The following is a 24,643-nucleotide window of genomic DNA, read 5'->3' as shown; positions in this document are numbered from 1 at the left end:
TTGCAGTAGGCAACATGAAGGCAGTCAAGTAAGCCAAACAAAATCATTTCACTAAAGCAGACAGGTAAAACAAATCACAATGGATTATCAGAAGAAAAGCACATATACAGTATGAGGCATCATAGACAGGAACCAACCTTGACCATGAAGTTGATAGTTTGGAGTGGAAACTGCAGGGAATGGCAGATCTGGAGTGGGAATGGATGTTGCACATGTGAACAAACAAAACTGACGAAGAGGCAGAAGAGACAGAAATTGTGGCTACAGAAGAATTTATCTAATCCCTTTGTTGAAGCAGTAAATTCAATTTTTTTGTTTGAATATATGATTTGAGATGTTCAAAGTATATATTTAGTATTCCACCATTTCTGCTGGTGACTGTCCTAAATAGAGCAACAATGTTGGTTTTTTTAACCCACTTGTGCAACTTCTCTATCTAAGCAGAAGAAATCACTTTCATGGTAAATTCTGCGGATTGCAAGAACATTGATGTTTGTCATTCTCACGCCATTTTACTTTTAACAGGAACATGCTGTTCCTGGTCGAGCTGTGGTGATGATCGCAATGCAATCAAAGTTCTTGCTTCTACTAGTGAGGGGAAAGTTTGATCTATTCCTGTTTACACTTGCCTTTCAACTTGTGAGACTGTTATGCTGTTTGTGACATGATCCTCCTGTTTGTTGGGCCGCTCATAGTGCCCTCTTGCCCCAGATGAGTTCTTTTCCCCTCAATGATGCATATCTGTATGTGTCTGTAATGATTTACCCAGACATCAATACGAGCTTAACCTGCTGTCCTCTCCAGACCTTAGTTTTCTCTGGTTCCTGTCATCAGGCTAATACTGATAGATGCTGCTGTTCTACAGTCTGTAGGACAGGTGTTTTAAAGCACTGCAGTTAATCTGTGGTTCCAGCTGATGGAAAATAAACACACAGCAAAGAAATAATGAAAAACTGAATTTAAAAAGTTCCAAGTAGCACCACGAATGTAACTTCAAGTGTTTATCATGCTATTACACTATCATGGCTTGCAGGGGTGCTTGAATTGAACAGAGCCATCATTCATGTTATTAGTAACACCTTTGTTGACAAGACAAAGTTACTAGTAAAAAAAAAAAAAGCTTTATTTAGCCCACAACGACTAACGACATTGTTCTGTTCGATGAGATTTTTTTCTTGGCTCCTTCAGAACTTGATCAGAATTCAAAGATAGGGCTTAATTGTGCAGTTCAAGTGTGAGAAAACCATGGAATATTTACCACTTGTATGCTAGTTAAATGTGCGTATTTAAGTGTTAATCAGTGAGTGTCAAGGAAAAATAAATATTCCTCCCGAATTTCCTTAATATGATGGGAAAAGCATTAAGGGGAAATCAAGGGTGTTTCGATTTTGTGAAATTGGCTTGCGCGTGATTTGGTGAAGTGGAGACTTGCAACTGCCACCGGAGGTAAATTTAGGAAATTCATTATGAGTGCAAACAGATGTCCAAATCAGGCAAGTCAAAATGCTGAATAGACAAGTCAGTTGCAACATCATGCAGGCTAGAACATCCATGAAACATGACAGTACTGCATGTCCTCATGAGAAAAAAATCAAAAGAACATGCCCAGCAAATTAGAATGAACAAAGAATAAAACATATTCATAAACAATAACAACTATATTCAGTGAAGTGAATGAATAAAACAGAAAACAGTCCTGCTGATGACCAACAGATGGAATCAGATTAATCTACTTCTCATGTTTGCTGTTTATTTGATTGCACTCATGTCTTTGACCAGTGCGGTGCTTATTGATGAGCAGACAAAAATGATCTGAGTCAGTTTCTAGTTGCTCCCGTGATACATCTAACGGGAAGACTGTGTAGGGTGGGCAATATTTTGAGATCCCTAACAGGAACTGGATGAATAGACCGGAAAAACATTCTGTTGCTCAGAGTTTCTGAGGGGGAGGTGTGTAACCTATCATTCCCATTCCCATTACGACAATAAGGTATGGGACAAGAGTTAGTTCTGTCAAATCAAGTATTTGTCACAGAACAGACCTGAGTGGATTGACATCTGCCGTCTCAGACTATAATTACTCTGGTGAGCAAAAAAACTGCATCAGCTCATTTTGTAAGGTAAGAAAATTATTTTTTGGGTAAACAACCCCTTTAAAGCTTGAAGTTTGGTAACCTTTAAGATAGGATCTTATTCATAATGGGTATGAATTTACAAAACTGACAATAAAGATTGGATTATTTTAATTATTATTCTGAGGCCACAGGATCACATTGTGAATAGAAAATACCAAAGGATGAGCATATCAAATTTATATGCATTATATACAAAGAATTTAAATTCAGATTTGTTTTAAGAATTTGTCATTAAACAAGTGAGTGCAACCGTCAAATCAATTTCAGTGTATTGCGAAGAAAAGCTCATATTTATAATGGAACTGAGTGTGGAAAGGATTCAATATTTTCACTGTGCAATGTACTAAGGGTGGGGACATGTGGTGGGGGTTAGCATGAAGAGTCAGTGGTCAAGTTACCTCTTGACATTTGCTCATAACAACTCTCCTTTTGATCTAAATTTACCTTTCATTTTTCTGCAGCTGATCCTTAAATCACTCTCCATATTATATATCATGTTAAATGAGGGTCTGTTTTCCTGATGAATATAACCTTTTTTTCAAATAGAAATGTAGACATTTTGTGAAACAAAATGAAATCTCCTTTGATCCTCTGTCTTTAATGATTGATCAAAATGTCAACATGCATCCAGTTTGCAGTCCAAGTCCAGTCAGTCACATCAATTACTGGAACTGTACATGGGGTTTCTATCTTTTGGATGTTTCAAATATGATTTATTTTAAATTGTGAGTTCCTTTTAATAGCTGCCCAGACTAGTTGGATTTAAAAGGTAAGGTTTCTTGAAATTTGATGGTTTCAAAAAACAGTCTTTTTTGGGTTTTTTTTGTTGTTGTTGTTTTTTCTCTTTTTTTCTCTGATAAAGGCAGATGAGTAATTAAAGCAGGTTTGTCTTCTTTTTTTCATTTTTACTGTGCCATGACAGCATTTGACCCTCTCTGAAGACACACTATGATCTTCATTTCTGCTGAAAGACTACATTTTGTTCTTTATATGTCAATAGGTGAGTTTCTGTTTTGTTAATTGACTTCTTCAGTGTTGTCAAAGTTGTTTGGTTGCATACCTTCAAAATCACAAGAGAGATAAATAGAAGTTTCCACATCTAATATTTTATTATTGATAGGAATTTTTTATATATATTTTTGATCAATGTGAGAAAGTGGATGGGATTTAGATGTTTTGGAACCATCTTGAAAATGAAATGGTAGATCTCAAAAGACCTATCCTGATAAATTTGACAGATTACAGCACTGACTCTTATGTAGTTACTGGATAATTTTTCTTATGTAATATGTGTATCATGACTGTCAGGGCTGTCAGGTTTAATTAGAACATTTTACTGTATATTTCTGCTGTAGGTCTGCTGAGTCTACCGCTGCTTACAGGTTAGTAAGTTTTATGTTTCATGCATATACATATAATTCAGATATTTCTATTGCAACACCCTGATAAAATAAAAATGGACATTTTATGGATGGAGTTCATGATTAGGCAGCCAACTGTTTTTATGCTTTCGTTTTTCAATTTCCAGAATGTGAAAAAATAAGGCTGGTTGGGCCTTCACGTTGCTCTGGTAGAGTGGAGGTCTACCACAGAGACAGCTGGGGAACAGTGTGCGATGATCACTGGAGCATTGCCAGTGCTGACGTGGTGTGTCAAGAGTTAAAATGTGGGACAGTTCTTGAGGCCAAAAAAGGTGGCTTCTTTGGACAGGGAAAGGACGAGATTTGGCTGGATGATGTGCAGTGTACTGGTCTTGAGACTTCCATCCTCAACTGCCCGCACAGACCCTTCGGGGAAAATAACTGTGGCCATGGTGAAGATGCTGGGGTTATCTGTTCAGGTAAGATTGAGTCCATGCACTTATCTCAGTAATGTTTGCTTGTCACTTTGTACCTTTACTGAAAGAATGTTTGGACATTTTGGGAAATACACCTATTTGCTTCAAAGTGAGAAGTGATATGCATCCTCTCAAAATGTTGAATTTTTGCTTTAATGTTAATTGCACACAGAGAGATAGCTTAAGAAAAGAGGCATCACAGAAACCCTTCCCCTATTTTTTATTATGAATTTCTATGAAATGTGGAACTTGGAAAATCAGGAAATACAATTGTAATGAAAGCAGCTGAAACAGCATTTATCTTAGTAACTAATTATATTATTGTATCTTGCATTGAGAAACATAGAGATTGCATTATCAGTTCTCAATTTGTTGTCTACTTTAAGATGATTGCTTCCTGTGGTGGCAATGATGTTGCAGCAGAAGCACAAGATCAAGGTCAGCCCATGACCATCTGCTGCAAATGTAAAGTTCAAAGGGCATAAGGTAGAGATGGCGGATAAACAAAAAAAATAGCAGCTCCCACATGACCATTTGGTCACGTATTTAATTAGCTCCACCCTCTTCTGACCATTTTTAACCAATTTAAAGTAGCTTCAAGGTTGTTATTCTACAGTTCTTTTTTAGTAGTAGTATTCATAAACTGTTATTAACAATGTTTTTAATGTTATAGGATGGGATATAGGGTAGGAGTAAAGATAAAAGGAAGGAAGGAAATAAAGAAAGAAAGAGGAAGGGAAAGGGAAAGGAAAAGGAAGGAAAGGAGGAAGACAAAGAAAAAAGAAGTATATGTATGTAACTAAGGATTGGTGGGTGGGGTGGGTGGGGTGAGTGGGGTGAGTGGTGGTGGTGAACAGGAGGTGAGCTGTCAGTGGGCTTGATAAGCTCCTTTTCCCACTCCTTTCTTCCCGCCAGACCCAGAGAATAGGGACTGAAGAAGTCTAAATTCTACACTTTTTCAGTTTACTGTTTTAGCTTGCTCCACATTTTCTTGTTAATACATGATATTTACTCTAAGTGAAATATTCCAACTCAAGACTCATTGATTTCCATGGCTTTATCATTCCATCTTATGTATATGATTGTCTGTTTGCTGTTGCTGTCACTAGATTTTACGATAAAGTGGCTTTGGACAATATTTTCACATTATTATTCATCACTTTTTTGTGCATATTGATTTTATTTACATTTCTGATTACATTATTTCCAGAGAATGTCAGGGTGGTCAACGGAAGCAATCGGTGTAATGGCAGAGTGGAAGCCTTTCATGAGGGCCACTGGAAACGGGCATGCAACAGTGACTGGGGCAAGGAGGAAGCCGACATAGTGTGCCGAGAAATTAGCTGTGGCACTGCTATCATTCAGACTGTACCACCATATTATGGAGAGGCACATAACCTTGTTGGAGTCAAAACCACCTGTTTTGGAAATGAGAGCTCTATTTCAAACTGCGCAATTCAAGAATTAAAGGAAACCTGTGTTGATGCTACTGTTTTCTGTGCAAGTAAGTGATCCATGTGTTCACTCTACAACATCAGTAATTTCGTGGTGAAATTTACATGGTTAGACCCTCTGCTTGCTCTCAGTAAACAAGCCCTTCACTTTTTTTTTTTCACCCTAACAGACAGTAAACCAGTTCGTCTGATGAATGGGACTAATCGGTGTTCTGGTCGAGTGGAGGTCTACCACGATGGGCAGTGGGGAACAGTTTGTGACGACAGATGGGGGATTCAGGAAGCAAATGTTGTATGTCGAGAGATGAACTGTGGGAATGCCCTCGCAGTCAAATACAAGGCCTTCTACGGCAGAGGCCAGGAGCAGGTCTGGATGGACGATGTTGAGTGTACTGGTCTTGAGAAGTCACTCGCTGATTGCCCTCACAGAGGTTTTGGAGAACATGACTGTGACCACAATGAAGATGCTGGTGTTGAATGCTCAGGTAACACAAGCTCTACTTTGTTTGTTGCTCATAAATATCATATATGGTGAAGCACTTGAATGAAATTAGATTGGTCAAAATTCAGGTTACACCCCATTTTTAGTGCCAGAGCAATGTCTCAACAGACATGAAGAATGATGACTTTGATAAGCGGGAAATATCACATGTACCTCTAATTAATACTGAGATGGGAAACCAAGACATATTCCTATATTTTCATTTGTGTGCAACTGTGATGGATAGCCATTTCTGGACATGCGAGGCTACTATTGATGTATATATATATAAAAACAACATTTTTATTTTGGTATAGCAAGAGTATCATTTCTAAACCTCTACCATCCCCCTGCAGCTTTTCACAATCATCCTTTGCTGTCCCTTTGTTTGTCATTGCTCCAATGTCACAAATTTATCAGTACAATCTGTTCTCTCTACCCCAAACCCTACCTTCCTAAGAAGCAAGGGAAAATATGTGATTGCTGAAATATTATCATTTTTCTTGAATATAATGCCTGTTTTTAACTGTTTACTTTCCAGCAACACTCAGACTGAGCAATGGGACTGACCAGTGTTCTGGCAGAGTGGAGGTCTTCCACAATGACCGGTGGGGCAAAATTTGTAATAATAACTGGGGCCTCAAAGAGGCTGCAGTGGTGTGTAAGGAACTCAGTTGTGGAACTCCGAAAAAATACCAAGAAACCTTCAACTTTGGCGACAGTGGACTGAGGGGGTTTACAGGTAGTTGCTCTGGCAACGTGAGCTCTATCAGCCAGTGCGCACTTCAAGACTACGCAGGGAACTGTGCTGGTGTTTCTATTTCATGCACAGGTAAGACACAAAAGATAGGGATATACTGTGGCACTATTCAACTAGAATAGCAGAAGCCATACGGTCATTAAAAACAAAAAAATTGGCGATATGCTACATTTTTATTAATCCCAATAGTGTACCAAAATCAATAATGTGCTGATCCAAGCCTATTGGTTATGACTAAGGACTTACATCTTTAAAAGCAGGTCACAAATATAGTCTTTCCTTTGTAAAAAACAGGTGGGCGCTGTAGTTGTAATCAAACAGGGTAAAATAGTGCATTTGTTTTCAGGAACAAGACAATGCACGTCAAAAAAAACTTCAGTGCCCATGTTTATGGTAATGAATGATCACTGGAATCATTACAACTTTGTGGCTCACTGTTTTTTTGAAAGATTTTTAGACAACAACCAAGGTCTATGGCACATGACAGTAAACTAGAGCAGGGTTTGAAAGCACAGTTCATACTCGTGAGTGGGATTGGTTCACTGTTGGTTGTGGGCCTTTTATAGGATTTAAGAAATATTTTAGAAAATCACCACACTTTTGCTGTCATCCTTTTTATGTCATAAGTGTGAAAAAAAAGTAAGGAAAAAAAATAGTTTCAGAATTTCTATATAATGCTACAAATGCATAATACAGCAAAGTGTTAATGAAAATATGCAACACCGGTTTTACTTTATTTGGACCTTTTTATTATTCAGTGCAATCTTGCAGTTAAGGCAAAAACAACAGGGTTGGGATGTCAGAGTTAATGGTAGCGATGCTATGTGGCTAACAGCATCTAGTAAATATCTGTTCATATTTTATATATTTTTTTAACTGCAGCTGTCTTTTTACTTGATGTTCCTTATGTTTGTTTACACTCTATGGACAATGAAGTGTTTAACTTTCTACCCACCTAACTAATTAACTACTAAATTGACTACATTTTATATTCAACATAAAAGATAATATTTCATTATTTGAGTTTAGGTTGTAAAGAATTTTAACATGAGTGGTCCTGTCCTCAGGTAATCCACCACTCAGGCTTATCAATGGCACTGACCGATGCTCTGGCAGAGTCGAGATTCTTCATAACGGCCAGTGGGGAACAGTGTGCGATGATGAGTGGGACTTTAGGGATGCTCAGGTGGTGTGCAGAGCCATGGACTGTGGATCAGCTCAGACAGCCAAATCGAGTGCCTACTTTGGTCAAGGCAGTGGAGACATCTGGCTGGATGATGTCAATTGTGTTGGGAATGAGTCGTCCCTTGTGCACTGCCAACATCCCTCCTTTGGAGAGAATAACTGTGGCCATGGTGAAGATGCTGGTGTGGTGTGTTCAGGTATCATCTCAGTTATTACTGTGCTGTCTTGTTCACTTCTCTCTGTTAGAACTTTTTTTTTCTACTTTATTTCAAACAGTAGCATTTATGCTCACATTTATCTGTCACCCTTAATTCCTGCAGATTCATAGAGAATTAAACTGCTCTGTCACTGTTATTTCCACTACAGTATATCTGTTATTTTTTCAAATGTTTCCAAACACTGACTAACTAATTTCTGATTCTCTCTACTTTGCTTTATAGCTACCATTAGAGTGATCAATGGGAGTGACCAGTGCTCAGGCAGGGTGGAGGTCTACCATGGCGGCCACTGGTTGCCAGCGTTTAATCTTAACTGGGGAATGAATGAAGCTTCAGTGGTGTGCAGAGAGATGAATTGTGGAGATCCTGTCAAGGTCACAGGGTCATTTGGTAAAGGGGATGATCTGAGGGGGTATCAGGTCACTTGCAATGGTAGAGAGAGCTCTCTTACTCAGTGCTCACTGAGAGAATATGTGGTCGGGCACAATCGTGTTGAAGATGCAGCTGTTCAATGTTCAGGTAAGACTTGAACTTAAACTGAAATTTTAATTCTCCTCACTTATTGTAGAAAGAAAGTATGAAATATAATGGTACTGCAGCTGTTGTTCATATTTTGGTTCACTGTCCATGTTTCATTTGGAAATTAAGCAATATTAATATATATTTTAGTGCCAGCCCTCAAATATATTGCACCAATCAAATTACAGCGCTGACACCGACAGTTGGTAGCAATAAATTCACACCCAGTGAAGAACACTAATGTAGAGCGTGCTGTCATCATAGAAAAATGAACAAAACTTTAGTTTCTTATTTTAGGCAAAGGCAATTTTGACCACCATGGATAACTATATTCTTAGATTTTTATTTTACTTTTATTTTTTTTAGCAAAAATTGATTTTAATTACAACTTGACTTTTAGAATTGTGCAGTTGGACTGCATGTACATGAATATAACAGCTATCACTTGCAGGCAATGTGAGATTGGCCGATGGGTCCAATCGTTGTGTTGGAAGAGTGGAGTACTACGACAAAGGCCGCTGGGGGAATGTGTGTGGTGAATCCTGGGATATGAATGATGCTACAGTGGTGTGCAGACAGATGAACTGCGGGAGGGCTCACAAGATTACCACCATGGCTGATTATGGGCACGGCACAGGACAGACCTGGATTGATCAAATTGAATGCAACGGATTGGAGTCCACACTGGCTCAGTGCCCACAAAGACCATTTAGAGACAAAACTTGCAACATCACTTCAGTTGCTGGTGTTGTCTGCACAGGTGAGAGAAAGCTTTGACGAAAAAGTGACCCCTGTTTGAGGATCAATTATCACCTTTCAAGCTCAACACAGTTTTTTCAGTGCTCTCACTGTGACATTCAGTGTCTCCTCTGACTTCAGAACTAAATCCATAATCCCTCAATAAATCACTTGAAAGCAGAGAAAGAAAACTGTCTCATGCTGGTTATCAACACTGCTAAAGTTATGCTTTAATAAATGAGTCAAACGCAAAAAGCAGACAGTTCTACATTATCAGCTGAAAATTACAACCCAATACCTGGTGTTTTATATTATATATTATATCATTTTTATTTATCTCTCATATCTTTGACTACTTTATAACCACTGTAGTTTGCTTGACTTCACAGGAAGTTTGGAGGTCCGGCTGGTTAATGATAAGGACGAGTGCTCTGGCAGAGTAGAGGTCCGTCATGGCGACGTGTGGCAAACAGTGTGTGACGCAGACTGGACCCTGAGTAAAGCTGAGACGGTGTGCGAGCTGCTGGAGTGTGGACGTGCTGTGAACGCTCCTGGCAACGCCCGTTTTGGACAGGGTAGTGGCTCAGTGGTGGAGGCCAGCCATTCATGTTTTGACAACGTGACCTCTCTGAGGCAATGCTCGGCCGGAGGTTTCAGAGGCGCAAGGTGTGGGCACGACCATGACGCAGGTGTTCTCTGTGCAGGTAAAGCCCTTTAAATTATGTGTTCAAAATTCTCACATGCAGTGTGACAAATAATACAATGTCAGCAGCGGTTTGTGTCTGTCAAAACATAGCAGAGTGAAAAGTGGGAATTATTTTATTTGTTTTATTCAGACTAATGCAAAATTTTAGGAAATTTGTATTGTTTCATTGAGTTAGATAAGGAGATTGATTCCACTCTCACAATTGTAAGGTAAATGTGTAGCTGGAGCCATCAGGTGGTTAGCTTAGTTTCACATAAAAACTGGGTTAGGGTTAGGGTTAGGGTTAGGGTTAGGCATTGACATAAAGCATAATGAGACATAAAGATTAATAGCTTATTTTCGATTACTTTAATGTTTAATTCATTCGCAGGACAAAATATATTACATCGCTGTTTTTCTGTTTGTAACCCATTTTCTTTGTTTGCTTTTGAGCATAGCTTCTGATATAAATAAATAGGTTTAATTCAGGAAAAGCTTTCAGAACTGTATATAAATGGGTTTATCAAGGGCTGCCCTTTGTATTTGTACTCACTTCATGTGTGTTTTCGTTTGCAGCACAGCTTCGTTTGGTCAGTGGCACAGATAAATGCTCCGGTAGAGTGGAGCTTTACTATAAAGGCCAGTGGGGGACTGTATGTGATGATGAATGGGAAATGAGCAATGCAGATGTTGTGTGTAGACAGCTTGGCTGTGGTCATGCAGTTTCTGCACCTACAAGTGCCCACTTTGGTCGAGGCAGTGGTCCAATATGGCTGGATAATGTGGAGTGTTCAGGCCAAGAGTCTGCTCTCACACACTGTTCACATCCTGGGTTTGGAGAAAATAACTGTGGGCACGGTGAAGATGCTGGTGTCATCTGTTTAGGTAAGGCTTTTTAGGAATCTATGAATGAAGTCATTACCTCCCAATTGAAGGTAATGAAACTGTGTTGGCTGTTATGACACAACAAATTAATTACAATTCATTATCCATTCCAGGTGCTCTACAGAAACCTGAAATCACTTTGAGTCCTTCCCCAGAGGTAAACTGGGGTGAAAGAGTTGAAATCACCTGCACTATAGTAACAGAGCACTCAGGTGGAACGTTCGTTCTAAAGAAGACCCAAGGATCGTTTAAAATGGAAAAATTCTCTGAACACGAAGCTGCAACCTTTGCCTTCCCTGCAGTGGACTTCAGCCAGAGGGGGTCGTATTTCTGTGAATATCACAAGAAACTGCCCAATCAAGTCATCTATTATCCTCAGGGAAACCCTGCAGACCTCTCAGTTACAGGTTGATAATTCTGTTCTTTTTCTGCCCAGTTGAACATCATTGTTGAAAATTTGACTGTGCAAGATTTCAAATGGGTTTTTACGATGTTCACACAAGTTTGTGAAAATGTGTCTCTCCTATTCAGTGCAACTGGAGAAGCCCAGCATCTCGCTAACATCTCCTCATTCAATGGTGGTCTACAGCCCTGACAAAATATCGGTCAACAAAGGCAGCGCTTTTTCCATCACTTGCTCCACTCATTCCAGATATCCTGGAGGTGTCTTCTACCTGAGAGAAACTAACATGAACACCACTGAAATGAAGCCAGCATTTGGCCACTCTATATTCTACCTGGCGTACTTTGAATTCCCTGCAGTAGATTCTAAACACCAAGGAGACTATACCTGCGTCTTTGCTGTGAACATCTCCACGTTGTACTTCAGTTCCCTTCCGTCAAAGTCACTCCAAGTTACTGTAGTTGGTAAGACCCAAAGAAGAAGAATTGATTTGTTTCCACAGTGGTTATAGCTAGTTTTCTCCTTCGCTAACTCTACTAAATGATCTTTCACCACCACAGCAACCTCGTCATCTTCGGCTGTCACAGGAACTGTGGTTGGTTTAGTGGTGTTGCTGCTCGTGCTTGTCGTAGGTTACCTGGTCTGGAGAAGGAGATGGCGTGGTGCTGGTAAGTGGCAGACAGACACACTTTTTATTTTAAACAATTTACACAATCATGCCCCATTTTAATGTCACACAATGTGTCTAGATCAATACCAATTCATATTTTTGATATTAACAATGTAAAACAAAAGCTATAAAGTGAAAGGTGCAGATTGTAGTGACAACCCCCCAGATAAGTTATAGTTATAGTTATAGGTTTTACAGGTCATAAGAAGCTCATATAAACACACTGAACATTACCTGTCCATTAAGTTAATGACTAGCAGATTAACCTAGTTATTGGTGGTGCTAACGCGTAACAATTTTGGAAGTGGCTGATACGTCAGTATTGTGTTCACAGCTGCCTATGCTGCCCTCTAGTGGCCAAAATTGATTAATTCTGTATTTGACTAATCTTAAAACTGTTAAAAGAATGATGTCATGGTGATGTCATGTTCACGTTTCAGGTACCATGGTTCAGTTTAGTAACAGGTTTGGAGGCGCAATAAAACAAGACAGGGAAGACAGAAGCAATGGCGCACTCGATGGAAGGTAGGAAAAAAGGAGCGCTTAAACATATATATTTTATTTTAGATATAACAAAACAATAATATATATTATGTGTTTCCAATTGTTTCCTTCCTTATGTCCATCAGGGACCGCAATACCCGGGTGAGTGAACCTGTTGGACACAGTTTCGCCCAGGAGGACAAGAGTGCGGATGTTGATTTTGATCACTCTGTTGAGAGAGTCCCTGAGGACCTGGCTGGGAGAGTGTGTTATGAGCTTGAACCACTCGTTGTCTCATGATAACAAAATGAGGAATAATCTGTGTCATGTGGTTTCACTAAATTTAAAGAGTAACGCAACATCAGGTCAAAAAGCAGTTTCTCCTCTCTCTGTGGTTAAAAGTTTCATTTCTGTTGCAACTCTAACCACCCCCAGCTGTGATGCGGTGGTGTACTGATACATCCTGGGGTAGACTTACACCGCAGCAGCAAAGTTAAAAGTGGAAGTCAGCAAAAACATCTTCTGGTGTTAAATTGCTCTTTAAGGTTGACCATTAGGGACCTGTGTTAATTGTTTTTTGTTTTTTTTTACCTCTTTTTAAGTAAACAAATAATTCAGAAATCTACCAGCTTCATATTTCCTCAAAAAATGCTGAGTTCTTTACTGAAAAAGATGTAGAGAATTTATTTTGCAGGAATTGAAAATATAATTTCAAATAGCATATATGATGCCATCTTGTTAAGGTTACACTTATTCCTTTAGTGATTTTTATTTTTCTGTGAGATTCTGCCAATCACAAAGCTAAGGTTCACGCTTTGCGTTTCACATTGTCTTTGTACTGCATGATGATTTGCTTTGTTTTTGGTGTATGTGAGTGCTGATCAATAAATTTGTTTTTCTTACAACACAACACTTTTTCATTTGCCAAAATTTTTGATCGTCTTGATTAGGAAGCAAATATGCTTAAACAACCCCACACGAGACGAGACAGTCCACCGAATGCTGCAATTAATACAGCATTTTATTTATATAGAACACTAACGATTGATTGATTGATTGATATAGAATTTTATGGCTAAATAAAGTATTATAATTAATATGCTCACAAATGATTTTAAAAACCCTAATCTGCAACGTAACATAACAATTAGAATAGGCTAATGGGCCTAGTAGACATTTTGACCTGTCATAGCCAGATTACAAATAACATTAATGATGGGTCAAGTATGTCAGTAAGCCATGACAGCGCAACAGTGAGCCAGCACGAGCAATTTTATTATTTACATTTATACTTTTTCTCATGTGACAAAATGTCTCCCATGTTAAAGGTCTGTGTAGCAGTATACAAGATACAATAGTTAACTCTGAAATGTGCTGGAGCACAAGTATAAAGAGGCACAAACTGGAAATACTTCAGTCAAGTACTTGTAAACTGTGGTTAAGTATAGTACTCGAGTTATTTGCTCTCCACCAGTGGTAGTAGTATGTGAGTGTGAGTGTCAGTGTTAGTGCTTTCACAATTCTTGCAGGCAGGCTACAACTGGAATGGCAGTCAGACAAGTGGGTGTGTCTATGCAGGCAGGTAAGCCGTGTCCAAACCTGCTTCCCTTGTCTGCTGTCGTAGCAAACCAGCAGCACATACCTGCAGCTAGGAAACTGGAACATTCTCTGTCTTTCCACCTCTGTCTGTACCTCTCTCAATCCATAAACCTGTTTACGAGCGTCTAGATTAAGGTGTTACTGTTAAAATAGCAGATATGCCACTCAAAGTGTTTTTTTCCAGCGTGAGCGGTTCTCTGGAGGTACAGTATACAGTCTTACTTGCATCATTCTTTTACTTTTTGCCATGTTGATAATACACATTGGTGACATTAAACAAAATATTATAAGGAATGTTGAATTCAGTGCTTCATATTCTTTGTCGAACTGTGTGTACAGTATTTACATTTTATTTCTGTAAAGAAACTTCTCATTGTGGACAATAAAGCTATTTTTATCGTAATCCAGAACATGGTTTAAGTGTAGCCTGTAAGTCAAAGGGATATCCATGAATTTAACACTGATTGAAACACTGTCTTCCCCAGATGAAGAAAAATCAGGACAGAATCTTTTCTGTTCTGGGGTCAAAGAAGATCCCTTTTGAAGCTGTGGACATTTCTCAGAATTCTGAAGACAAGGATTTAATGAGGAAGAGGGCAGGGAACCCAACCGCTCTGCCACCTCAAATATGCAATGGGGATGTCTACTGTGGAGTAAGTTTTTCACAATAAGCTGTAAAAGTAACAATGAGATGTTTTGACCATGTACACCTTCTCAAAACTAATGGAGTTATGATTCAGTGTAAATCATTTACACACTTGATGTATTAAAAAAAAAAATCCTGTGCAGTCTAGGGCGTGGACACAGGGATTAAATAAATATTTACACTATATTACAGGCTTGCAGACACAAATACACACGTCAGCAATGCATGCATGCATGTTCTCAGCTATTTGTTTCTACACACACAGGCATGCTAGTACACACCCTAATCACTCTCTCAACACACACACACACACACACACACACACACACACACCAGATTGCTCCTGGAGTGTTTTGAAATTCATGTCAGCATATCGTTCAGACTTTGCTGTGACAGAAAAGTTCCTCTGGCTGAAGGAGTTTGCCTTTGATCCTTACTGTTGCAAAAGATCTCTAAAGAGGCACATATTTTCATGGACTTGCATTTTATGCCCCCATAAACTTTATGTTAATCCTAGCTAGCACCTCTGTCCATACTGAAATGTCTCAAAAACTGCTGGACTGACTGACTTGAGATTTTGTACAGACATGTATTGTCCACAAAGGTTAAACCTTTAAGACTCTGGGCAACCCCTGACAGGTCAAACTTACAATTTTTCCAACACTACTTTATCAACATATACCCGGAAACATTCCCACCAGCTTCAGCTGTATTAGCAATTGCATGCATGCGAAACACTAAGATAGTGGTAAACATTAGGCCTACCTGCTAAACATATTTGTCATTGTGAGCATGTTGATGTTAGCATAAACGCTCAAGGCACTGCTGTACATGCTCGAAACAAACTAGTTAGTACAGTTTTTTTTTAATCCAATTTCTGTCTGAGATGTTCGGCAGTATTTCAGTCCCACTGCACCTGAAGTTATTGCTGTTGGCCAGACATGGAGGCAAGTGAAAAACCTGCTGTCATAGAGAGTTGCAAAATATGATAATAATAATAATAATGTGATAATGTGACAATAACGCTCTGAAGTGGGTAGGTGGTTTTAGATGCAATTTGACCACCTTTGGTTGGAGCATATCGACACCTTAAGTACTGCTGGACGAAGCCAGTATAATGGCTGTCAGCTCTATATTTTCTTGACACAGTCATTGTTATGTTATTTGAATGCAGATTCTGCAGGCACAACGTCAACTTTCTAAATATCAGCTCTGGCTGGCCATTATGAGCCTCAAAATATTGTGCGCAAGCTGTTAGAAGATTGTAAAACGTGTAAAGCAAAAACTCTCCATAGCATATCAGAAAGTGTATTGATAATAACTGTTTCTCTCTCTCTCTGTGTCCCTCTGCATCCTCTCCACCCTCACCCCCAAATCCCTGACCCCCACCCACATACCTTTTCTGTCTTTCAGGATATCACCGCATTTGATAATGCAATCGAGATGGAACAATTAGAGCAGTTTCTCAAACTCTAAAGGAATGATGACCAGCTACGGGACACTCAAGCACACCACCATGTTCACTGCAAGATCCACATATTTGGTTAAACAAACAACAGATTCATATTAATGTAAAAAAAATGTATATTCATATTTTCTGTTCCCCTTTGTTTTATTTGATGATAACAGAGGCTTTATTTGTATTTGATGATGAATGCTGAAAGCTTAAGGAAATGTAAACTTTTCCAACCTTCTTTTCAAAGAAAAGCATGTGAGAATTTTTGGAGTTGCACATCTGAACAATTTGTAGAATTAAAATGAAAAATTCATAAAAAGTATTTGAAATCTGCCTCTTGCACTCACTGACTTGAGTTTTGTCATTTCTTATTCTTGTGAAAGGCTGGTTAAAAGTGGTGTCTATCTATAGATTTATCAATGAGAAGGTTAAAACTTTGGCAACTAAGGGCACTCAGAGAGCACAGACCTCCGCTAGTGCCAGTGTCAAACAACATATACCAGACAAAATATACATATATACATAAACATAGACCAGGAAAAAAAATTTATACATAGTAAATGATCTGGATCTGACCCAAATTTTAATGGCTTCATCCCTCCACCAAGTTTGATGCAAATTGGTTCAGTGACTTTTGCATAATTGTGCTGACAAAAAAACTGACATGGATGAAAACATAACCTCCTGGGCGGAGGTAATTAAACCATTGTTTTCTAGCCTTATAATGCAATTATGTAAACATAATGACTTCAGTGAGTTAAAGTGTAAGGCTTAACAGGGAGCTTCATTAGGTCATCAGAGAAGAACATCAGCACCACAACACAATCTTTACACTTAGATCTGAAAGATTGTCACCAAAGCCACACATAGCAAAACTCACTGTCTGACCGTAATCGTCCCTGTGCTGACTGAAATAATGACAGAGCAACTGTAGGAACACTGCCGAATAAAATGTCAAACAGAATAATAGTAGTAAAATTGTAGGGCCACACATAAAGACACTAATGTCCTAACCTGTTGTCCTAGTGCTTGTTAGGAGGCTTTCACTTCACCTACCTTCCTGTGACACCACAATATGAAGTAATAATTTAGTACTTTAAAAAGCACTGCATCAAAGAGTACTTTATATAAACTACACAGACTGCAAAGATAATCTGACACAATCTTGTGTCAGTTCTAGTTTAAAATGCTGACACTGAAAAAGTTTATGGTGAGTAGATCTAATTAGGTCTTTTAACATTTCTGTTGTTGTGAAAAGAAGCAAAACGAACAAATTAATTGGATTTAAAAAAAACTGTATAAAGCAAAATATTTTTACACTTTCATGGTTATATGGGTATTTGCCTATATTCATTCACATTATTATTTATTTCATAATATGTCTATCTATGTGTATATTATATATATATATATATATATATATATATATATATATATATATATATATAAGTTAATTTGAACACTTTATTATAGTTAATAAAGTGTTCAAACCCATGGTTCAAACCATGGTGGAAACTGCTACAGGCAACACGTCGGACGCCACTGGGGCCTGGTGGTATTAAAGCAACGTCGCACGCTTATGACGTCCTCTTTACCCGCTGCCCGAGAGGAGGATAGGGTGCGTTATTTCAATCACCGGCACAATCTGAGGGATTAATCAAACATCTTGGTTTATAAAGTCACCACAGTGAGCTATTTGAAATGGATAATGACCGTCCTCTCATATATGTTCTTTATTGCAGAACTTTAAGTCCACCATCCATCGCAAATCTACAATGGCCGAGGAAGGGTGAGCATGACGCTTCTGTCAGCCGTAACGTTACAGTGTAAAGATATTAAACAGTGTAAACTGCAGCTGAGGAGCTTTGTTGGACGGCTTGATAGTAGGGTGATGTTAAGATTGTGTGGTATCTTTTACCTGGTGTCCTGAATCTCTGCAGCCCGTCAAACTCCATCATATAAGAGCTAACCGGTTAGCTTAGCCGAGCTGCGGATTAAAAGTGTCTTTACTCACGACAACGGCGGCTTGATAACCGCACATGTGAGTTGTACAACAATAAAAAGAGGACACCGGGTTCTCTGGAGGAAAGTGGAGTCTGTGAGCTTGCTGTGCTTCTAAATTTTAAGTCAGAAAGCCCGCAAATGTAACTTCAGACTAAAAGTAAATGCTTGCAAGGAAAAAAAAAAAAAAAAAAAAAAAAGGAGAATGATGGTGTATCAGACGGTTGCTACTTTTCTGAACTCAAAAGGAGGCCGTGCAGTTTATTTCCCACCTGATTATGCCTCCGTAAGGATAAAACCTGTGAATGGAAGACAAGCAAGCTCAGAAACACACTTGACAAGGCACACATGGGATACTGTGTACTGTATTGGGGAAAAGTGCAATTCAAGAAACATGCAGGAATCGTGACACTTACAAGTGAGGCCAGGTGCAGCAGATCTCTCCTGGTAGCTCATTTTCCAGCATGGACAAGTAGCCAACTTATGCAAATCTGTCTTCCAGATGTGTCTATTAGTGCCCCCCTGAAACTTACATTCTATTCAGCATAGTGTGTTTATATGTGCTTAGGATATCAAAATGCTGTGTAGGAGTAAATGTTCATCTGCATCCTTTCTCTGTCATTGCATCATGTGTTTAAGATTAGAGATGTTTTCCTACTATGTTGTTAAAGTACAGCAATGTGTAAAAATGTCTGGGTAAACTTGCAACTTGGATTTAAACTAAAGGTTAAATAAGTTTTTGTAGGAAAACTCAAAATACTACTTCATATTACTACCACAGGATTTAACTGTAAATGCAGAACAAACAGAAAAAATGTCCCTGTTCAGTGGTTGGAGCAAAATAACCAATATTTGGACTGAACAGAACTGATTTTGAATGTAGCAAGCAATTTATCTTAAAAGGATTTTATGATAAACTAAAAGGTGATGCAAGTTACCTTTCATGTTATTAACTGAACAATATGTAAACTGAGGGTAGTCAGAATAAGGCAAAACACAAAGACTTGCCTTGATAGTCCTTCCTTTAAAAGATACCAAGCTGTCATGTAAAATGACTTTTTACTGCAGCTTTGCTTACAAGTATAAACCACAAATTAAACTTTCTGGAAAAACAGAACTGGATTGTTTGGATTGCAAGTGCCCCATTTGTCGTCTGTGCAGCAATGCTAGATTTGTCGTCCCAGCGATATCGAAGGCTCAGCTGTACTAAGGCAGATGTTGAATTTTAAATGTGACGTCAAGTTATTCCTCTTTAAGTGAGCTCTCTGGTGCTTGAATGATGACTTCATAATCTTTTGTCGGATACCCCTTCACTCATCAATGAGTGAGACCCTCGTTCTGACATACTGGAAGCTCAACTGGAAAAAAACGAATACAGCATACCCATTTTGGTGAAATATTAAGCTTTTTTTTTTTTTTTTTTTCCTCTTCACCCATTTACTATAGCACTGCTGCCGGAGGTGTGATGGATGTCAACACCGCTCTCCCTGAAGTGCTCAAGACCGCACTCATCCACGATGGCCTTGCCCGTGGTATCCGTGAGGCTGCCAAGGCTTTGGACAAGTACGTTTTTAAAAAATTATTTTACTTGACCAACATTTCGCACTTAGGTGGATCGCTGATGATAATTTGGCTCCCTCTACTGAAAACCGTGAGGAGATTGCCACTGTTACCCAATTTCTGTCTGAGATGTACCTTGAGTGTTTTTTTTTTTTTTTTTTTTTGGTAACGTTTAAATGGTGAATAAACCTCTTCCTGTGAGTTAATCAGCGGTCTCTTTGCAGGCGTCAGGCCCATCTCTGCGTCCTTGCAGCCAACTGCGACGAGCCCATGTACGTCAAGCTGGTGGAGGCCCTCTGCGCCGAGCATCAGATTAACCTGATCAAGGTAATGATCTTGCAGACAATCAAGCTGTTAGGATGAGCAAGGTGGACTGCATCATTGCCAGTGTTCATGTGTTAAAAAGATAAATCCTTCCTTTAGACATGAAGGTTTCTTTTAGTGTTTTGGCTTTCAGATATGTCTTGTGCACTGACAGTGGAGTTGAAGGTAGCATGTAATGTACTGCTGCATCACTGATGATAATTTGGCTCCCTCTACTGAATACTGTGAGGAGATTGCCACTGTTACCCAATTTCTGTCTGAGATGCAGCCAGTAGTACCCACATTGCTGCCGTTTCATTTCTCTGCCCAGGTATTATGTAAGAACTGACTCTGAAAGCTCTTGACTGCACATCTACGCACACCAGTGATCCTGTTAATCGGGAGCGATAGGCAATATCATAATTATGTTAACAATCGTTTGACAGAGGTTCTTTAGAAAAGCACGGCTTGCATGCCATGTTTATTTTCCACGGTTACCAACATTTTAAAAATGTCTAAGAACGACGGTTGGAAACAAATCAAAACACGCTGTTTTTAATTCTTATTTCAGGTTGACGACAACAAGAAGCTCGGTGAGTGGGTTGGTCTGTGCAAGATTGACCGTGAGGGCAAACCCCGCAAGGTGGTGGGCTGCAGCTGCGTCGTGGTCAAGGTAAATGACGGGTTTTCGTATTTGGCAAGCCAATAAGTTGATATACATGTGGTGATCTTGATTTAAAATAATTGCTGTTGAACAGAGGAATTATGACTTCGGTCTTGCTCTGCCAGTCAAGTGCAGGTGCTGTGCCTCGTGCCACGCAGCTGTTGTTGAGAACACCTGGCTATATGACAGCCAGGGTACGAGCCCCCTCATCTACCTGTGATGAGTGGGGTCCCTAAGAATGGCTACATACCGTAACATGGCAGCAAGTGCTATGATTAATGGGGAATACTGCGATTAACCTCTTTAAACTCTGCTGTGCAACTGGTTGCCAAAACCCACATGACCTTATGTTAAATTCTGCTGGCGAGGCCAAAGTTTCTAAATAAGTGTCTGCCTGAACTTTGGGGAAATTATGCACCAGACTCCAGAATATTTTCACTAAATTTTAATGGTTCAGCCATTTAAAAAAAAAAAAAAAAAAAAAAAAAAAAAAGCATTCAATGAACAAGTTGGGAAGTTTAAAGAATATAAGGGGAACATGGATAGGAAAATCCAGAGTTTAGGTTTAATGTGTGTCTGAACTTGTCATGTCACAAATTACAATTAGATCAGATCCTGACACTAAGTTGAAGTTGGAATTGCTGCTCTGACACTTTAAAGGTTAACCAAGATGTGACCACAAATATGCACTTGGTTAAACAATGCACTTTGTATTTTTCCCTACAGGACTATGGCAAGGAGTCTCAAGCCAAGGATGTGATTGAGGAATACTTCAAAGCCAAGAAATGAGATGACAATAAAATTTGAAAATGAAACTGTTGTCTGAGTTGTTGTGGGTTTTTTTTTTTTCTTAATCCCTTTAGATGTGTAACTGGCAGGAAGTTTAAGTCCAAGTAATTGACTGTGACTATAAAATCATACTGGTCTGAAAATTGTCTGACACTGTATTTCAGCTTGTTTGCAAAACTTAAAATCTGTAGACATTAGTATATAGACATGATGCCTGGCATGAGTCAGTGGTGGTAAAGGTTAATGGGACTTGTACTGTTGAAGTGATGAGCTCAAAATTGTTTTCACACCATTACTAAGAATTGTCTGGGTATATCTGATGTATAAAGTGTGGGACTGTATTCAGTATTATGCAGTGCTGTACAAGTTATTTTATCTAAAGTTTAATCACTTATAAATTTATTATGGAAGACAAGATGCATAGGTGATTTGGATAAGGTTTCTCCTTTATATCTACATACATAGACATTTGTGAATAAAGAAAAGACATTCAAACACATTAAGGCACAACACATCATGACGCACATCCTCAGTTTCTCAAAAAAGGGGGAAAAAAAATACAAAAATCCAGAGGAAGAAAAAAAAAAAGACCCCAAAACATTAAACTTCCTTTCCTTGACAAAAACATCCACCGCTGCCCTTTAAGTTTATTAATAATTTACACAAGTTTCTGCCACAGACTGCATTATTGGGTTGTGATTACACCACCAGGAAGAAAACACTTGAAGCAGCTGTTATCTCTTTACTCAAGCTTCCTGTAAAGAGAAGCCCTCTTTGTTTGATGACAGTTTACCCCAGGTCACCCACAATAGTCCTGATACGAGCCTGGGTGCTCCAGAACCCACCAAACATTAAGGAGTAGCCCAGAGAAACGTCTTCAGTCAGTACAGGGTTTCAGTCTGCTACAGCTGCGTGGACAGACGACAGGGTTTTCACAGAGGTCCGTCCCCAGCGTCAGGGGCGTGTTGAATAGTTGAGTCATCCTTAACCCCATTGTCCTTTTCTTTACCTCCTTTCATCTCTCCTTTGCTTCTTAAGACCGTTCAGAGTTTGTAAATCCAGATGTTCAAAAAACAAGACGAAAAGAAAAAAAATCACAAAAACAGTTGCAGTGTATTGTGTTTGTTCTTAAATAGTTATACAAAAGAAGGGGGTGCTGCCTGGCTGACCATGTCCATGGTAACATTGCTTGAGTCCATATTGCTATAATAGTTACAGGTACTCAAACTCCAGTGCTTGGTGTAATGCCAGCAGGTCAGAGTGACTGGATATCCTCCAGAAAGGCATGTTGTGCTGTGGAGTGGGCACACACACACACACACATCATTAAAACCAGCAGTACCGTAGTTAAATTATTTGATGCACACCACCACCTAATGTCATGCAAGCTACACTACAGTAGCTTGTAGCGGCTTGCTTTGCAAAAGCACTGCAGACAAAATTCATGCAATCCTAAGACTTAAAGGAACAGCTTGGCATTTTTGGAAATATGCTCATCCACTTATCTAAAAGTTATCTTGCAAATTAGCATATTTCCTAAAATGTCAAACTATTCCTTTAACAATCCCAGCACCCAGCATTATGAATGAAACCCAAAGCTGGAGAAGAAATAGGATTTAAATTCACAATTAAGGAAACATGTCCTAGTGCTACAAAGTAGAGTTTATCACTCAGCTTTCTTGTGATATAACCCTACTTTTCTCCCACATAAATTAGAGTATCATTGAAAAATAAAACTCCACACACCAGTGGACAACAACCAGCATTATTTCTCTATATAAATGAGATTGTTCAAAGCTTAATCACTGTGTACATTTGAGCAGCCGTTCATTTTTGGTGTCAAATGTGACAACAATCAAAATGAGTTTAGAAATATATAATGCAAATTAATTCATTTAGTTTGAATCACTAGCAGTATGTGAGCCAAATAAATATTAAGGTGCAAAATGTACAACTTCAGCCAAGCTTCAATCTCAGTTTTTCACTCTAACACTTGCAATCAAAAGTTTCCTGTCACTCCATAAAAAAGGCAACAGAAAATGGTACATAACCAACACAAAACCGCTAGAGCAAAGAAAGGCAGGCTTCGTCCAATCAGAGCTCACACTGTGTGGACTAGGCGGGGTCACGGTGAGGTTGCGGGTCCATTACCTTTTTGGCCGCCTGCTCCTCTTCCACACCGTCCCCAATTACAACATACACTACTTTCCTGCCAAACCTTTGCATTATGCGTTCAAAGCAACTCTCTTTTCCTGCAAAAAACAAATAAACAAGGGGAGGAAGGAGGGTCACAAGGTCAGAGGGGTCAAAGTTCAGAAGTCGTTTGTTTACCTGGCTGGCCGCATGCTCTTCATCCTTCCCATCTCCAATCACAACATATGTAATGTTAGTGCCAAAGCGGGAGACTATACGCTCAAAACAGCTCTCTTTGCCTGGAGACAAACAAATGGCTTTCACAGGTTTTTCCATTGTTGTTTAAATGGAAATAAAACACAGGAAGAGGCAGAGCTGTGTGCATCAGGGGTGAGGTGAGAGATGAGAGGACACACACACACACACACACACACACACACACACACATAAACCACAAAACACAATTTTCCCATAACAGATTGATCTCACTGATTACTCCTGACACCCATGTGCTGCATCCCAAGATGCACCTCAGATCAGATAAATATAATCAGCCTGGTTGCCATGGCGTGCTTGTGAGAGATGTCAGAGGTCAAACCCCATATTAACCTTTGGTCTTTTTCCTGTACAAATAAACATGATGTCAAGTGCTCATAAAGTAACTCCATATGTAAAGTACTGTATCCAGGAGTCTACGGGATGTGGCATCTGACCTCAAACACTTGTGCAGCCTTCTTGTGTCATAAACCTCAGGTGGTTGTCATGGCTACTGCATTGCTATGTCCATTTCAATCAAGGGACCGTGGGGTTGAATTGGGTGTAACATAAGCTCACAAACACACAGACACACACAAACAGACACACTCTTGGCTTGAGTTTTATTTTCTGAGTGTTTTGGCTCTTTACTTCCCCCTAATCCGAGTTGTTTTGTTTCCTGTGTTCAGATTGATGCAGGGTTGAATATAATTTAATGCTGGCCACAGCTGCGGTACATTGGCGTAACCGGCTGAGGTTCAAGAGAGTCCATTCAGAATGTAGG

At 39.2% G+C, this 24,643-nt stretch overlaps 4 protein-coding genes and 3 non-coding genes across 18 annotated transcripts in view; 6 read left to right on the top strand and 1 right to left on the bottom strand.

The window, feature by feature from the left end:
* rps12 (ribosomal protein S12) overlaps window positions 1–21,501 on the top strand; it is a 177,963-nt gene extending 156,462 nt beyond the window's left edge. For 2 of the 3 annotated variants that reach the window (XM_071479107.1, XM_071479108.1), the window contains exons 2-6: window positions 17,897–17,943; window positions 19,602–19,718; window positions 19,940–20,042; window positions 20,590–20,691; window positions 21,409–21,501. In XM_071479107.1, the coding sequence (XP_071335208.1) occupies window positions 17,930–17,943; window positions 19,602–19,718; window positions 19,940–20,042; window positions 20,590–20,691; window positions 21,409–21,471 (399 nt within the window). In that variant the 5' untranslated portion in view covers window positions 17,897–17,929 and the 3' untranslated portion in view covers window positions 21,472–21,501. Of the gene's footprint in view, window positions 1–17,666; window positions 17,773–17,896; window positions 17,944–19,601; window positions 19,719–19,939; window positions 20,043–20,589; window positions 20,692–21,408 lie in introns of those variants that run through there. The other variant, XM_071479106.1, reaches the window with a different exon arrangement.
* LOC139622027 (scavenger receptor cysteine-rich type 1 protein M130-like) lies at window positions 1,815–13,363 on the top strand. 2 transcript variants are annotated; one of them, XM_071479077.1, is made up of 17 exons: window positions 1,815–2,120; window positions 3,058–3,135; window positions 3,491–3,517; window positions 3,664–3,975; window positions 5,183–5,476; window positions 5,597–5,911; window positions 6,449–6,739; window positions 7,735–8,049; window positions 8,293–8,589; window positions 9,041–9,349; window positions 9,717–10,031; window positions 10,589–10,897; window positions 11,011–11,304; window positions 11,429–11,764; window positions 11,861–11,968; window positions 12,411–12,495; window positions 12,600–13,363. In XM_071479077.1, the coding sequence occupies exons 2-17, from the start codon at window positions 3,084–3,086 to the stop codon at window positions 12,751–12,753; spliced, it is 3,813 nt and encodes a 1,270-aa protein (XP_071335178.1). In that variant the 5' UTR covers window positions 1,815–2,120; window positions 3,058–3,083; the 3' UTR covers window positions 12,754–13,363. The 2 variants fall into 2 exon arrangements, with proteins under 2 accessions (XP_071335178.1, XP_071335177.1); XM_071479076.1 differs by lacking the exon at window positions 1,815–2,120 and adding an exon at window positions 2,770–2,904.
* Window positions 14,077–16,405, top strand: LOC139622028 (SH3 domain-binding glutamic acid-rich-like protein 3). The gene is made up of 3 exons (XM_071479078.1): window positions 14,077–14,255; window positions 14,538–14,705; window positions 16,112–16,405. Exons 1-3 carry the CDS (start codon window positions 14,211–14,213, stop codon window positions 16,172–16,174), a joined length of 276 nt encoding a protein of 91 aa, XP_071335179.1. The 5' UTR covers window positions 14,077–14,210; the 3' UTR covers window positions 16,175–16,405.
* On the top strand, window positions 19,426–19,502 carry LOC139622240 (small nucleolar RNA SNORD101). Its single transcript, XR_011691174.1, has one exon. It is a non-coding gene; the product is annotated as a small nucleolar RNA SNORD101 (small nucleolar RNA).
* LOC139622247 (small nucleolar RNA SNORD100) lies at window positions 19,767–19,849 on the top strand. Its single transcript, XR_011691180.1, has one exon. It is a non-coding gene; the product is annotated as a small nucleolar RNA SNORD100 (small nucleolar RNA).
* Window positions 20,224–20,306, top strand: LOC139622245 (small nucleolar RNA SNORD100). The gene has a single exon (XR_011691178.1). It is a non-coding gene; the product is annotated as a small nucleolar RNA SNORD100 (small nucleolar RNA).
* A 395-nt stretch (window positions 21,502–21,896) lies between the features above and the next one.
* eya4 (EYA transcriptional coactivator and phosphatase 4) overlaps window positions 21,897–24,643 on the bottom strand; it is a 43,466-nt gene continuing 40,719 nt past the window's right edge. For 3 of the 9 annotated variants that reach the window (XM_071479090.1, XM_071479094.1, XM_071479091.1), the window contains exons 18-19: window positions 23,623–23,723; window positions 22,542–22,764 (exon numbers count right to left, since the gene is read on the bottom strand). In XM_071479090.1, the coding sequence (XP_071335191.1) occupies window positions 22,684–22,764; window positions 23,623–23,723 (182 nt within the window). In that variant the 3' untranslated portion in view covers window positions 22,542–22,683. Of the gene's footprint in view, window positions 22,765–23,622; window positions 23,904–24,643 lie in introns of all 9 variants that reach the window. The other 6 variants (XM_071479086.1, XM_071479093.1, XM_071479088.1 and 3 more) reach the window with 5 other exon arrangements.

Source organism: Trachinotus anak, unplaced genomic scaffold (genome assembly GCF_046630095.1).
Source record: "Trachinotus anak isolate AG129_WGS33_773 ecotype Australia unplaced genomic scaffold, CSIRO_AGI_Tana_v1 ptg000005l, whole genome shotgun sequence".
Classification (NCBI taxonomy): Eukaryota; Metazoa; Chordata; class Actinopteri; order Carangiformes; family Carangidae; genus Trachinotus; species Trachinotus anak.
This window is presented reverse-complemented; position numbering and strand designations above follow the sequence as displayed.